The 14,031-nt window shown below is 37.6% G+C and overlaps 1 protein-coding gene across 1 annotated transcript in view; it reads right to left on the bottom strand.

The window, feature by feature from the left end:
- Window positions 1-13,589, bottom strand: part of lrrc17 (leucine rich repeat containing 17) — a 29,233-nt gene extending 15,644 nt beyond the window's left edge. Inside the window, exons 1-3 of the mRNA XM_017414905.3 lie at window positions 13,310-13,589; window positions 4,261-4,636; window positions 1,484-1,961 (exon numbers count right to left, since the gene is read on the bottom strand). Of these exons, the coding sequence (XP_017270394.1) occupies window positions 1,484-1,961; window positions 4,261-4,533 (751 nt within the window). The 5' untranslated portion in view covers window positions 4,534-4,636; window positions 13,310-13,589. The remainder of the gene's footprint in view (window positions 1-1,483; window positions 1,962-4,260; window positions 4,637-13,309) is intronic.
- Between the last annotated feature and the right edge of the window lie 442 nt (window positions 13,590-14,031).

Genomic DNA, 14,031 nt, shown 5'->3' with positions numbered 1-14,031 from the left:
GGTGCCATGACTTTTGGTGTTAGTAACTTTTACACTTTTGAAAAGATTTCACTTTTTTTAGCTTTTCTTGGTTTCATTGAAATGAATGGTACTTTTAAATTTTAGCTAATTTTAACTTAAGTTTTTGTTTTGATAATTCAAAATTTTGTTCCTGTTTCGCTAACTTTAGCTTCTTGCTGTTATCAATGGTTTTTGCTACATTTAGCGTTTAGCTATTGTTTTTGCTACATTTAGCTTTTAACTACAGTTTTCTCATTTTTAACTTTTTCACACTTTTATGTTAATTCTAGGTTTGAGCTAAAATTATTTCTAATCTTAACTTTTAGCTATTGTGCTAATTTTAGGTTTTAGATGCTGTTTATATAGGCTTAAGCTTTCAGGTATAATTTAGCTATTTTCAGCTTTTAGCTACTGTTGTGTTGATTTTGGCTTTTTACTATGGTTTTGCTACATTTAGGTAATATTCTGCTTGTAATAACTTTGATAATTCAGTTTCAGTTTCTACCAACAAGCTTCAGCAGTCATTCAACACCCAGCATTCTCACTGTATCTTTGCAGAAAATGCTTTTTTTTTTTTTTTTTTCTTTAAATGAAAATCTAAAAACAGACCGAGAAGCAGCTCATTAGCTTCTTTTAAAAACAAAAATGTGCATAAAATTAGGAGATAGATTTCCATATTAAACATGAGGGGAAACAGTGCTGTGCTTTTAAAAATGCCACTGCAGTAAATTTTAGGATAATAACAGCTAAACTCAGCTCATTAAACAGACTTTTCAAAGCAGACATAATACCAGGATTGGTGAGACAACTTTTGTAATATTGAGTTTCCCAAAATAATGCACATGAATGTATGAATTCAAGATGTGTATAATAATCAAAATGTCAGAGGAGTAAAAGTGATTGTTCAGATCTTTTGAAGTGAAAATATTAACTGTTTTTAACCTTTTCATAAAACCTCACCTCAACAGATCTGGACCACTGATTTAGGTTAGAAATCTATTAAAATTTAGAACAGAAAGCCTGAAATCTAATCAAATAAATCCAAGCTTTCTACCAAGTTGAGGAGTTTGAGAAGCCAGAGCATGAGCAGAGGCAGCTCTCTCCCTTCCACAGAGGCTGGCACACCTAATCCAGCAAACTTAATAAAAACAAACACATTTCTCCTTGCTGTCTGGCTGTAACCAAAACACAGGACTGTAAATTTAACTTTTGTGTCCAATTTCACTGGACAAGCAAGCTGAGCGCAGAGCCAACCAAATAAATGTTCTTTTCAATGTTGCTGCCTGAAGATGTAGCCAAGCTTTACCCATTCAGCAGTGCTGGCTACTGTAAATAACTGTGCAAAACATATGGCAATTTAGTTGTTTTTTTTATTTATCCCCTACAACAAGAACTATCAGTTATGTTGCAGTCACATTCAAATAAAGACAGATTCAGTTTCTCTAGATTTCAAGCACATTTTATAAAAAGTAATTCCCCTCACCTTTGTTGCTGCAGTCCAGCAGTTTGGAGTCCTTATAGGTGCAAATGGAAACGGCTTCTGGCTTCACTTTACTTGGAGGATGACCTGGTCGTGGTTTCTCTCTGTTCTCCAGACTCATGTCTGCCTCACACAAGTCCACAGTCAGCTTTTTCAGCTTCTGGCCCTTCAGCGAAAAGGGCTCTGCACACTTGGCGTAGTTGCCCAAGTTGCGGTTGCTGGGAACCTGCAGGGTCCTGACCAGATTGTCCAGCGGGCAGCGGCAGCTCCAGGGGTTGTGGAAGAGCCGGAGGTAGGTGAGGCGGGGCAGAGGGAGCAAGATCTCCTCTGAGGCCGTTTTTAGGCGGTTGTGCTGAAGGAGCAGGGTGGTGAGCTGGGAAAGGCCGCTGAAAGCGTTGTCTTCCACCACAGAAATGATGTTCTGCTGGAGGTCCAAGCTCTTCAGCTTGGTGAACTTGGCAAACATATTGTCTCTCAAAACCTGCAGACAGAAACAATTACTTTTGAAATTGTAGGCTGAGACACTGACCCAAAGTTTTGATAATGGGTTACTAAATTAGCACAAAATTCTGAACTCCTTTCATTCATCATCATAACCAACCAGTCTGTAAGTCATTCTAAATTCTGTCAATTTACCTATTTAAAGTAATGTCAGGAAAGCCCAACTTGATGTGCAAGAACAGAACCAAATGAATCCTCACTTGTTCCATCAATATAAACAGTTAAACAGTGCTTCAAAATGCACTCAGTAGCTACATCTACCACCATTCACAAATTAATTTTCTCCATCCATCTTCAAAAATTGGGTTTTCTAAGTTTACCATTATTTTCACACATTATTTGCACATTTAGATGGTGACGTGACATTTCATTCTCTGCTGCCTTATTTTCTGATAATGAGACCAACAGAGGCCGAAGCTGCAGCCTGCTTTGACTGTCAATGTGGGTGCAAAGCGGTCTGACGTGGGTATGATGTGGGTGGAGATGGGCTCCAAAATAATGGGCACAGCCTAAAACACAGCTTTGCAAGATGTGCCCACAAAAACAGGCCATGCAAAACCGTGTTTGCTGGCCACTGGTTGCAAACAGTGAGAGTTGAATGGAAAATTTGCCTATTGTCTCATAGTTTTGAGTTGCTAACTAGTCAGCCTAGTGAGATACTACCTATACAGACATCCTCACACCGTCCCTTGTTTGTCACTGTTGCACCCTCTCTCTCACGCTTCATTGCATCATACCAATGCACTTCAATGCAGTAAAATATACCCAGGTTTTGTCATTTTGTCTGGATCAGGATCAGAGGCTTTGTTAATGCTCCTTTCAGGCTAAAACAAAAGAGGTAAGCCTTTAGTAAGCTAAAGTGGCCTTGTTTACAACAGGCCTTCATTGAAGGTGAGTTTAACTCTCAGATTAAAGTACTGAAGTGCAGGTTTGTGTTTTGAAGAACCAGATTTCTGTGCTCCATATGTTAAATAAAGTACACAAACTAAAAAGATCAAACCAGTTCAAGCCTTTTAATCAGACAAGCTTGTATGCTTTGGAGCTCAGATTATGGCTTTATTGAAAACATTAGAAATGTCACATAATGTTGGTACAAATAAAACGAAACCTAGTTTTGTGTCTTTCCTTGTCACTCTGAATTTTATTTTCTTTGTAATCTATATCTCTTTATTGTTTGTATTTATTTATTCTGCATGTTGTTCTTTTTTTTAACTCTCTCAGCACCTGGGACATTCATATCCTGTGCAATCATTCAGACTCGCAAAAGTCTACACACACACAAAAACACACGAGGAGTGTGTTTTTGATCTCAGTCCCAGATAAATGGTGAACAGATGTTCAAGGTTTCAACAAGTTGGCTGGATTTGTTCTTAACTCTGAGATATTTTGTGTAACAAATGAAGCTCAAATTGTGGTAAACATTCATTCAATCCTACTGTACGGAGCTAACTGAAAAACAAACTGTTTGTTTGAGCCTAATTATTTTTCAGTCCACAATCCTTGAAATCCTTCTGAACTTGGCTCAAACTATGTTATTGGTTGTTATTTGACGTTTTATATCAATATCCTAGCTTTATTTTGAAATCTGATGGTTAAGCACTCCATCTTGCTTCAATAGAAACACAATCAATGCTAGTGAGTCATGACGTCCAAATGGCAAAGAAAATAAAAATGTTTCCTTAATAAGTACAAACAGAAAACCCTATTTATAGAACTACTGAAGTATATGTATCTTGGCTATTTAAAACTTAGCATTTTCTAACAAAAGAACAAAGATTACAATGATTGTTTGGATGAAAAGGTCAAATCACAAGCATGACACTTTTTTATGGCTGTGAATAAATATCAGTAAGTGCGATTAGTTAACCCTTTCTGGTCGTTTTATGTATGCGCCACCTATTGATTCTTTAATATTTATCACAAGCAGTCGAAGGAAAAAGAGCAATAATGTGTTTGCCCATTTATGTGTGTATGTTCTTGTCTAAACTGTTAGCAAAATATGTCATAAATTACTGAACAAATTTTAATTTTAACATTTTCTGTGAGTACCTTAAATTCGAGAGTTTTTTCACATTGGTTTAGGGAGACAAAGAAATACAAATACATCACTAGGGAATAGTTTCAAGTACTTGGCAAAAACCTTTTAAAGACAGTAGTGGGTTATCAGTTAAACTGGTCTGTTAAATCCACAGTTAGAACTATTCAAAATGTTTGTGTATTACTTGAAAGGCTTGTAAAAAAAAAAAGTACCATGTAAGCTTAAATATGTCTACAAATACCTGAATTTTATTTCTTGCCAGCAGGAGGTGATGAATATCTTTGGGCCAGTCCTGCATCACAGAGGTCAGCTGCCTATCCTGGCAGTCCAGGAACTTCTCCCCTCCCTCCACATACTCCTTACATTCCTGAGTTTGACGCCTCGTGACCCCGGCCCTGCCTCGGCCTCGTACGCGACCCCTGGCACCCCTCTCTACAGCCTTTGACTGAAGGCCTCTCCGAGGTTCCACTGACCAGAGGAGCAGTAAGAGGAGGAAGATGGTGATAAGACGCATGGCGATAGAGAAGAGGAGAACAGGTCAGGGCTCTTGGTAGGGAGGTCAGCTTCGTCTGGCTTTTGGGAGACTGATGTGGAGGGACACAGGAGGCCAGTCAGAGCTGTGTATATACAGAGAAAAACAGAAAAAGAATAGTTTACACATAATTACCTTTACATTTGCATCCATCTAAGAGCATAATTTAAAACATGCTTCACAAGAAATGCATTGAGAAATGCATAATTTCAAATGTTTTAGTGCAAAATCAAATATCAACATTTTTAAAATACAAAACTGTGCAAGAGATGTTTTATAAAAAAGGAAATTAAAATTTTAGGTAAACAGAACTAGACCGCTGTCATGACAACATGTACAATCAAAACTGAAGAACTGGCCTAAAGAGAGACATTTACAATGTAATACAGCACATGTTTGAAGAAATAAAGGCTTTAAGGATCAAATGGGGAGTGAGGGAGAAAACAGGAAAAAAGACTGACTGCATCTGAAATGTTGTAATAAAGGACTGTTTTCTTTGTTCAGTTTAATAAACTTGTATGTTTCTCTCTCTCTCTCTCTCTCTGCCTGTTTGAACTAAAATATATTTTATCTTTTTGTGTTCAGGAGCAGTTGTGCACACCAGTATGTTAAAACCACTGCCATTCTGAATGTTGCATTTAAACCTGAAATGTTGCATTAGCGTGTAAATGTCTAAGCGCTAGAGAAGTCAATTCAACCCACATCAGCTAATTTATCAACTGTTTTACCTCAATATATTTAACCAGACAATGTCAGGCAGAGTGCTCTACTTTACAAATGGTTTTATTATAAACATGGGGTTGTAAGGGGTAGTGAGTGTCTTACCTGCAGTAGACAATAGTCAGAGGGACCTCAGGCTAGAGAAGTTCATATGGTAGAGTCAAGCTATACAAGAGCAGATTTCTGTCATCTAAAACTACTCAAATTCAAACCTTTTCTAGCATTTTCAGTAAACAACACATCATCTATTTTGCATGAGACAGTTGTTTACTTTTTTCCATTTTGTCAACAAAGTTTTTGTATTGCTATGCTAAATATGTCCATGTTGGTTACTAAAACCATTCCACCACTGACCATAATACATCAACAGTTGTTGTTTTAGGTTTAGAGCAGGGGAACTGTGAGCCGCTCTAAATTTGATAGCAAATTAGCCACAATCACTCATTTAGAGGAGCAACGTGAACATTGTTTAGTTAAGAACATAAATTATAATAATAAAATATAGAGTTTTTTTGAACTGCAACAAGGTTTTGAGTTTGGATTGCTTTAGACAACATAAATTCTCTCTTGAATGTTCTGCGTGGAGATTATTTTTACACTCTTACAAGAATTTATCCCTGATTCTCCATGGTGAGATCGCTCTGACTGCTGTCCACAGCGGTAACAACACTGACTTCTCAAAACCACTTCACACAACCTCACTTTTTTTTTTAAAACTGTTTTCGCCAGCTTACTTTGCTATCTCCTCCTTAAGACAATTTTCAGCCAACCTCAGAACCAGCTTTTCTTTTTCCAAACTGTCTGACTTGATTAATGTAACATCTTTTGCATTTGATGTTGCTCAGTTGGGTGTGTTTACTGCTGGTGCCAAATACCTTAAAAGGGTGAAAAGCAAATTCAGCCTTGAATATTATATATATATATATATATATATATATATATATATATATATATATATATATATATATATGTATATATACACAGGAAAATTACTGAAAACATCTGGAAATATTGAGTCAGCTGACTTTTTAGCTGTCTTGTCATTCAAACGGTGAAACAATTCTAAGCAATAATATAAAATAAAAGACAATGAAAGAAGAACAATTTCCATATTTTTTGATAACTGAGAGTGTTATATGGCAAAACAAACAATTCATGGGTCCCTTTTTAATCAGATGTGAAATGGTGAGACCAACGTGTCTGCCAAGAAACACACACATACACACACGTACACACACTAACTTAGTCCAACTGTACCAAACCACAGACCTCCTACCGGCTCCCAGTCTCACTCAGTGGAACAAGCCTGTCAGTGCAGATGGTTCGGTTCCACTGTGAATAACAGACTGGGTATTTTAGCTCCTCAGAAACAGCTGAGAATGTATCTGCACGCACACTTCCATTTTACAGAAGATTCTCCATCTGTCCAACCATATCAATCAGCTCAAATGAAGCAAACTTTAAAGTTCAGCTCCTTTCGCCAAAGTCATTACATGCAAGACTGCACTTCTCGTGAACCATTTCTCCAAACACAACAGAAAAGACCGTGAGTTAAAGGTCTAGGATTCTGTGAGGGAATGCTGCATTTCATGTCAGAGTTTTAGACTAAGATCATCGTGTGTTTTATGGCCATATACACTCACAAATACAGGCAAAAATGTTATTTCCCATCTTTTCTCAGCAGGCAATAATCAGTCTTTTCAGCCACCAGGAATAAATGTATTTGGCTTTTTTGTATTCATGTTAAATGTGTTCTTACATCACCACACCTTTGACAATTGTTTGTCTGGACACTGCGCTTCTAGAACATCTGTTCTCATGTCTGTGTTCTGTGATGCTGACAAAAGACATATTTCCGCACAACGAGAGGCTCATGCCAGTGCAAACTCAAGACTAGACTGAAGTGGAAAACACAAAAAGAGAAAAGTGTTCAACTATGCTTTTAGGTTAAATCTCTTGGTTCAGGCAGTGAACATGCAGTAGGTCGATCCAGTTCACGTAATAAAACAGTATTTAAATAGAGCATTACCATAATCTATTAAAGGCAATGAAAAACTTTCTTCCGCCTTTTTAGGAAAATGGGATGAAGAATGACTTGCGAAGGCATCAAAGTTAAAACTTAGTAAAAAAAAAAAAGCACAACTTTAAATCAGAAAGCCTGAAAATAGGATACATATTCTTGTATTTCCAGCTCTCAAACATCTAGTTGTAGACTTGTTTGCTGATTTATAAGACATGAGCCAGTGCACGTTGCCATCTGTGGAAAAGCTTTTAAAAGTCAAGGTGAAAAATGAGAAACTGTGGTTAAATAAAACAATTCGCCAGTTGTTAAGTAACCTGAGGGAGCAGACAATCAGGTGAAGAATTTTCTGTGAATAAGACATTAAATAAACCCGTTTGTGGTAATTAAAGGTATCGTTTGTGTGTGATTGCATGTGTTCGTTTGTATGTTAGCAAAATACCTCATGAGCTAGAGGATCATTTTATTTAAACTCTCTGAAAATAATCATTAGATGCACATCTACAACCTTTTAAGTTTTGGAGTCAACCCAATTCACGATGACTGCCACAACTAATCAACCCTAGCAAACCTGAACATGATATAACTCAGTTTTACAGATATTGCTCTAAATTTTGGTGTGATAATGGTTGAGAGTCATCCCCATTACATCATTTGAGCATTAATCAACTGTTTGAGATCTTTATTTTAAACTTTGGCATGCAAGGTGGCAAGAGATTCACATTCCTTCCAGGAATGCTTGTTTGATTTTCAATAATAAACAACAGTCAAAAGGATTTCCTAAATCTCTTTAGGTCATTCAGGATTATATTATTAATATTGATGACATAGAAAACACAATCTACTTTCAGTGATGTTAAACGTGTATTCCAAAGTACAAAACATTGTGTATTTTCTCATTTCACATGAATGTATACAAGTCCCACCACTGTGTCCTGTTGGCTTCTTGTTGGCAGCTCCCATCCTGTTTCCACATTTAGGGTAATTGATCTAAACAGTATAATTATATATTATACCTAATTACACAATTACCAGACTTATTTAAGGAGTTAAGTGCTGCAGCTGATGTAGCACTTTTTTCTGTAAAACACATTTTAGCTCCTGTCTCTTTAAAGTCTACACGTTGTTCGCTGAAGTTCAAACTGAGCATCAGAGTGTGAAAGAAATGGGATTTAAGTGACTTTGAACGTGTTTGTTGGTGCCAGGTCTGAGTATTTCAGAAACTGCTAATCTACTCAAATTTTCACACATAACCATATCTTGGGTCTACAGAGAATGGTCCAAAAAACAGAAGATATTCAGTGATCAGCAGTTCTGTGGACAAAAGTACCTTTTTGAGGTCACATGTCAGAGGAGAATAGGCAGGCTGGTTTGAGATGATAGAAACAGTAGCTCAAATAACCACTTGTTCTAACCAAGCTCTGCAGAATACCACCTCTGAACGCACAACACGTCCAATCTTTAAGAAGAAAGGTTAGCAGCAGATGACCACTGAAGCTACAGTTCACACAGGCTCACCAAAATTGGACAATAAGAGACTGAAAAAACATTGCCTAGTCTGATGAATCTCAATCTCAATCCACTCAAGTCCCATTTGTGGTGGAACAGGCGATTTGCGTCATGAACGTGCATCTTGCAAATCTGCAGCAATCGTATTATGCTAGCATGTCAATATGAAAAAAATACTTTATTTCCAACACCTTGTTGAATCTATACTACAAAGAATAAAGGTAGTTCTAAGGTCAAAAGGGGTCCAACCATATACTAGTGAGGTGCACCTAATAAAGTTGCTGGTGACTGTATTCACCTCCATGTTTTCTACCTCCAAAAGTACTACATTTTAAACATTCAAATGCACCAATTCACCATTATTTAAGTAATAATAAAAAGAAACATTCTATTTTTTTCCTCCTATACTTATCTGTAATCACTCATCTACCACTAAATCCTTTGGGCCAAGAAGAGGTGGACTCTTCTTGGAAGAATATCTCCCCACTGCCGGCCAGCTGTGACCAGAAGAAATCAACTCAGGCCAAGCCCAACCCTGTGGTTCACCTTGACCTCATGGATACACTATACTCAAATTAGCCTTCTCAACTAATATCACTTTCCACCCAAGCTCCAGCTGGTCAGCCAACCCAGAGCAGTCTCATGTTGAAAATAGCCTGCTGGAAATATCTAAAATTTAGTCCTCATGGTTGTGGTCAGTTACTTCCTCAGGGACTAATATACAGATGTTTTTGCTGCCACTGTTTTGAACCAAAGAAAGGTTTGGTCTAAAATGTGGTAGCAGCATGTCTCCCAGTTTGGATTGTGCAAAAATAAACTTTTGGGAAGAATCTGAAGTCTTCTGAAGAGACTGAAAAAGGAAAAGTTTTTACAGTGTGTCAGCAATGTTATATGTTTAATTCTAAGGGTCAGTTTATAGATGGACAGGAAACTCAAACAAAGGCAGCAAAAAGAGGCGGTGGGGGTGGGGGGGAGGAAAGTCAAACACAAGAAGGTGTTTTGTGTGTCTTTGTCTTCATTCTAAACTGTCTCTTTAAGCTCAAACAGGTCATTTAACTTCACCAGACTGAAAAATACACAGACAGTTTGAGCTTTAACACCATCACATACCACCCACAGTGGAATACAAGAAGTCAGGCAAAAAAGACCATGAGTAAAGAGCTCTTTTTGCCATTTACCGGTTCATTATTTGGGGGCTAGATGTGGAGGCTAATATACTTCAATTCACTTATTTTTTCTTCTTTACAGCAGCATCTTTTGGAAAATACTCTAACACTTTGCAGACACTTTCTTAAAAGCATTGTAACAGTCATAGTAGTAGTTGGAAAAATAACTAAAGCTTTATTCTACCAATACATAAAGTACAACGAGGCTTGGAACAAAGACTCATATCTGCATGTCATACAGCTGATCCCGTTGGTGACAAATTTCAAACACCATTTACAGAAAAATTTCTAAAATGTCTTGAAATGTTTATGGGGAATCTCCATTTTCTTATGCTTTGCTCTCTTGTCACTGGAGTTTTGAACGTATTCAGAAAATTTGCAATTTTTCTCTCAAAGTAGGTTCAGAATTGTCTCTGTTGTCTACAACCCATCTCAGGCCCTTTCCAGTTTAGTTTGTCAGTATGTGAATTTTTCCAGTGGTTGTGTAAAAATGTCATTAAGTGGATTCCAAGTTAAAATTTCCGTATGTGCTTGCAATTTTGGGTGACAGCCCAGTGAGACAGTACCTTTAGATGACTAATTAAACATTTTTTCAAAACCAATGTTGAGTGCTCTTTGACAAACTCAATTCAGTGTGGACTTTTTTGCTTTTAAACTTTAGCTTTTTAAGTGTACAAAAAGAGAAAAAAAATAATAAACTGCTTTGTTTAGAGAACTACAGATAGAGGCTGGTTAATCTTTTGGACACCCATTTTTAAACAATGTTCCTGACCAAGAAAAAAAGAAAAGAAAGAAAAACACAGGGAAATAAAATAAACAATGGTATAAGCAGAAAATATGATGTCAGCTGAAGGAGTAGCTCTCCTGGCAAACAGAAACGGAGGAGATGTATGTTTAGTTTTGAGTGATACTTTTTTACTTCTGTTTTCCCTGGAATGCAAATGCAGGAAAGAAGCAACAGCTCTTACCTGTACTTAGCAAACTGTTCACTGAAGTATAGTTTTTTTTTAGGATCATTCAAACCAGAGTCAGACAAAAATGCTTTGACTCTGGCAGGCAGAATCCTAACGTTCTCTGGTTTTTTCCATCATCGCACTGAGATTACATAATCTGACCAGAACATACGATCCGAGTTTACCAAGCAAGCAGCAAGCTAAAGAAAAGGCAAGTTGGTGCAAAAAGAGAGTAAGAACATGAAGTAGAAACTGTCAAAGAAACAAAGAGCTTTTTCTTTACTCTGCACACTGATGCTGACTCGCTTTTTGACAATGGGCTGTACGTTTATTCATTTACGTAAATGTAATGTTTTGTAAATTGCTTAGCTTACTTTTTCTCTGATGAATGTACTTGTTTTTTAATGCTGCTTAATAATGGTTTATAAATAGTTTACAGCTTAATTAAGAACTGCATTATCAACAATTTGTCACCCTTTTATAAGGATACTTTTGTTGTAAAGTGGAACCAAAAGTACAGACTGAAAGACTCCAAAGAAAAGAAATGTGAGTTCAGACTATGAGACTAAAGAAATATAATCATAAACTTGTCATTTTAACAGCACTGGAGACAACCATGTTCTGTATATAAAGAGCATGCAAGAAGAGAACCCTCAGACATCCCTGAGAGCCTAATTAAAACCAGAGATACTCGCCTTCGCAGCCAGAGGAAAGGCAAGAGGGACTTAAAAAAAAAGTTCAGGAATAGAAAATGACACTGCAGCTTTCCAGAGATGGTCAGAGGGGCTGATCCCACAACAACAAACATTAGAGGGTAAATCTGTCTGAGTGAAACCAGCCAAACTGCATGCCTCTATGTGAGCGGCATTGTGAAAACATGGAGCAAACATGCCAAAAAACCACAGCCGCACCTGAAAATGTCCACTTTGTGACAAACACAGGGTTTTTTTGTCTTATGTTATTCACCAATAACTCTTATTTATCTACTTTACTTTTTGCCCCCTACAGATATTAAGCAAAAATTTGGTGTAGTATTATCAACACATACTCTGAGCATGACATCTCACAAGATTACATGAGATTAACGTTATTTTCGAGGCTTGACTGAAACAGATACAACTTTTGTCATTACTCAGCATAAGATGATAGTCTAAAACTAAAAGAATATTTATTTTTACATCAAAAAATGTCAGTGACCTCAAGCTGCCTCATTAGAGTCAGGGGGCTGAAAAGTCGGTATGTGACATTAGACAGAGCTTGAACATAGGCACACACACACACACACAAAAGCGTCTTCCCCCACCATGCAGCTATGTCGACTGGTTTGGATTAGAGCCAGACATCTGCACGTTAAACACACACACAGAGACTCTACAAAGCATGCTGCTTAAATGTTAATGTGGCAAGCTGAAAATTCAGCAAAAGGGATTTGTGCCCTTCACAATCAGAGTCAAACTGCAAGACATGCAAGTTCCTCTTCCCCACTTTTCTTTCTTTTTTTTCAGTGGAGGATATCAGAGTGAAACCACATGGTGCTCCAGCTCAGCGTGAGTTGGGGATTTATGTTATAACTCTTGGTACGGTCGCTGCAAGCGTGCCGTAAATGCAAACAACTGCTGTGCAGGTCAGCGCTGACTGTCTCACAACTTTACCTTAAATCTAAAAACTGAAACTTCACAACTTACAGGATTTTTTAAAAACGATATTCCCTAACAACAGAGAGTTAACTGGCTGTGTTTTCAATGAACATGACTCATTCGGAGAGTGCTCCTCACCAGAATTGCTTCCTTACAGTACAAAGGGGGTTCCAAGTGGAAAAAATTAAATCCTTACTCTGACAAATGTGGCTCTTTTTTCTATCTATCATGGCAAAGGGATTGGGACCACCAGCCAACAACAAAAGAAAAAATAAAGTATTTATTATAATAAATGAGTAAATGTTCATCAACCCTCCATGAACTTGTCAAACTTTAAGAACTCAAGAAAACACATCCAAAGCTGAGGTGATTCAATCAATGCATAAGATCGAAATTTCTAAAAAATAAAAAATGTAATTATTGCTGTTTATTGTTATGAAGCACTAAGTTTTATATCTATTTCGTTATGGAACAACGAGGACTCAAAGAAGCAAAAAATAATGTTATACATGAAATAAAACTCAAAAAGTTGGACTTTATCTTTTTTCACACTAATAACATCTGTTCTCAAGATAAAAAAATGATATGCTGTGGCCTTATTTTAGCCATGAGGGAATTTTCCTCAACTTTACTATGAATGGAGCCAAATCCCAGTTCCCAGATTTTTTTTTCATGCATATTGGATGACAGCTGAGTGAGCAAAGGGTAGTAAGTTTCTGCTGGATAATCAATTTTTGAATCTTAAAGTCCTACCCGTGTAGGGTGAGAATCTGGCTCGGGTTCGTCCACTGGAACCTGCAGATCTCCAGTTGGTCCTGTGTCCCAGGCACCTAATCCTGTCATGAGCGCCGCATCCAAGCCAAGAATATCAGCCTGGCTTCCTGAGAGCCTGGAGTGAGGGACGAAGAGTGCCTGCCTCTCTCCCTCCCTTCCTTTTCACCCACTCAGCCCGGGTCACACTGAGAGTGTGAAGGCAGAGAGCTAGGAGTCAAGTGAAAAAATGATTCTCATAGGGGCCGCAAGGCTGCGTCTGGTTTAGCATTACACACTCACAAAACACTCGTACACGTGTGGGAGGGCTGCAGCCTTTTATTGGTCCCCTCTGTTGAAGCAGTGGGCTTACTTCAGGATGTTCTGCTAACTGGTCTGACAGACGGAGGAAAAGACAAATAAAGATCGAGTCTCTGGGTGGCAAGGATTCCCCCCTAACTTAAAAAAATGGCTCACTGACAAAAAATTTTATGACATATTCAAAATTCAAGCAACAAGACTGCAAGCTTCTGTGACTCATGCAAGAAAAGCGAGAACCCCCACAGGACCCCCATTTCAAGACACTTTGGAGACGCCATCTAGTTACCAACAGTCAAAGCCCAGTGAGATACTGGTTTTAGCTAAAGGTACTGTTATGTCACCACTAAAATATTGCCCAAAAAAATTTACAAAGAATCAGATTCATTTGAATATGTTCAATAAAA

This window comes from Kryptolebias marmoratus, linkage group LG18, assembly GCF_001649575.2.
Source record: "Kryptolebias marmoratus isolate JLee-2015 linkage group LG18, ASM164957v2, whole genome shotgun sequence".
NCBI classification, from domain to species: Eukaryota; Metazoa; Chordata; class Actinopteri; order Cyprinodontiformes; family Rivulidae; genus Kryptolebias; species Kryptolebias marmoratus.
This window is presented reverse-complemented; position numbering and strand designations above follow the sequence as displayed.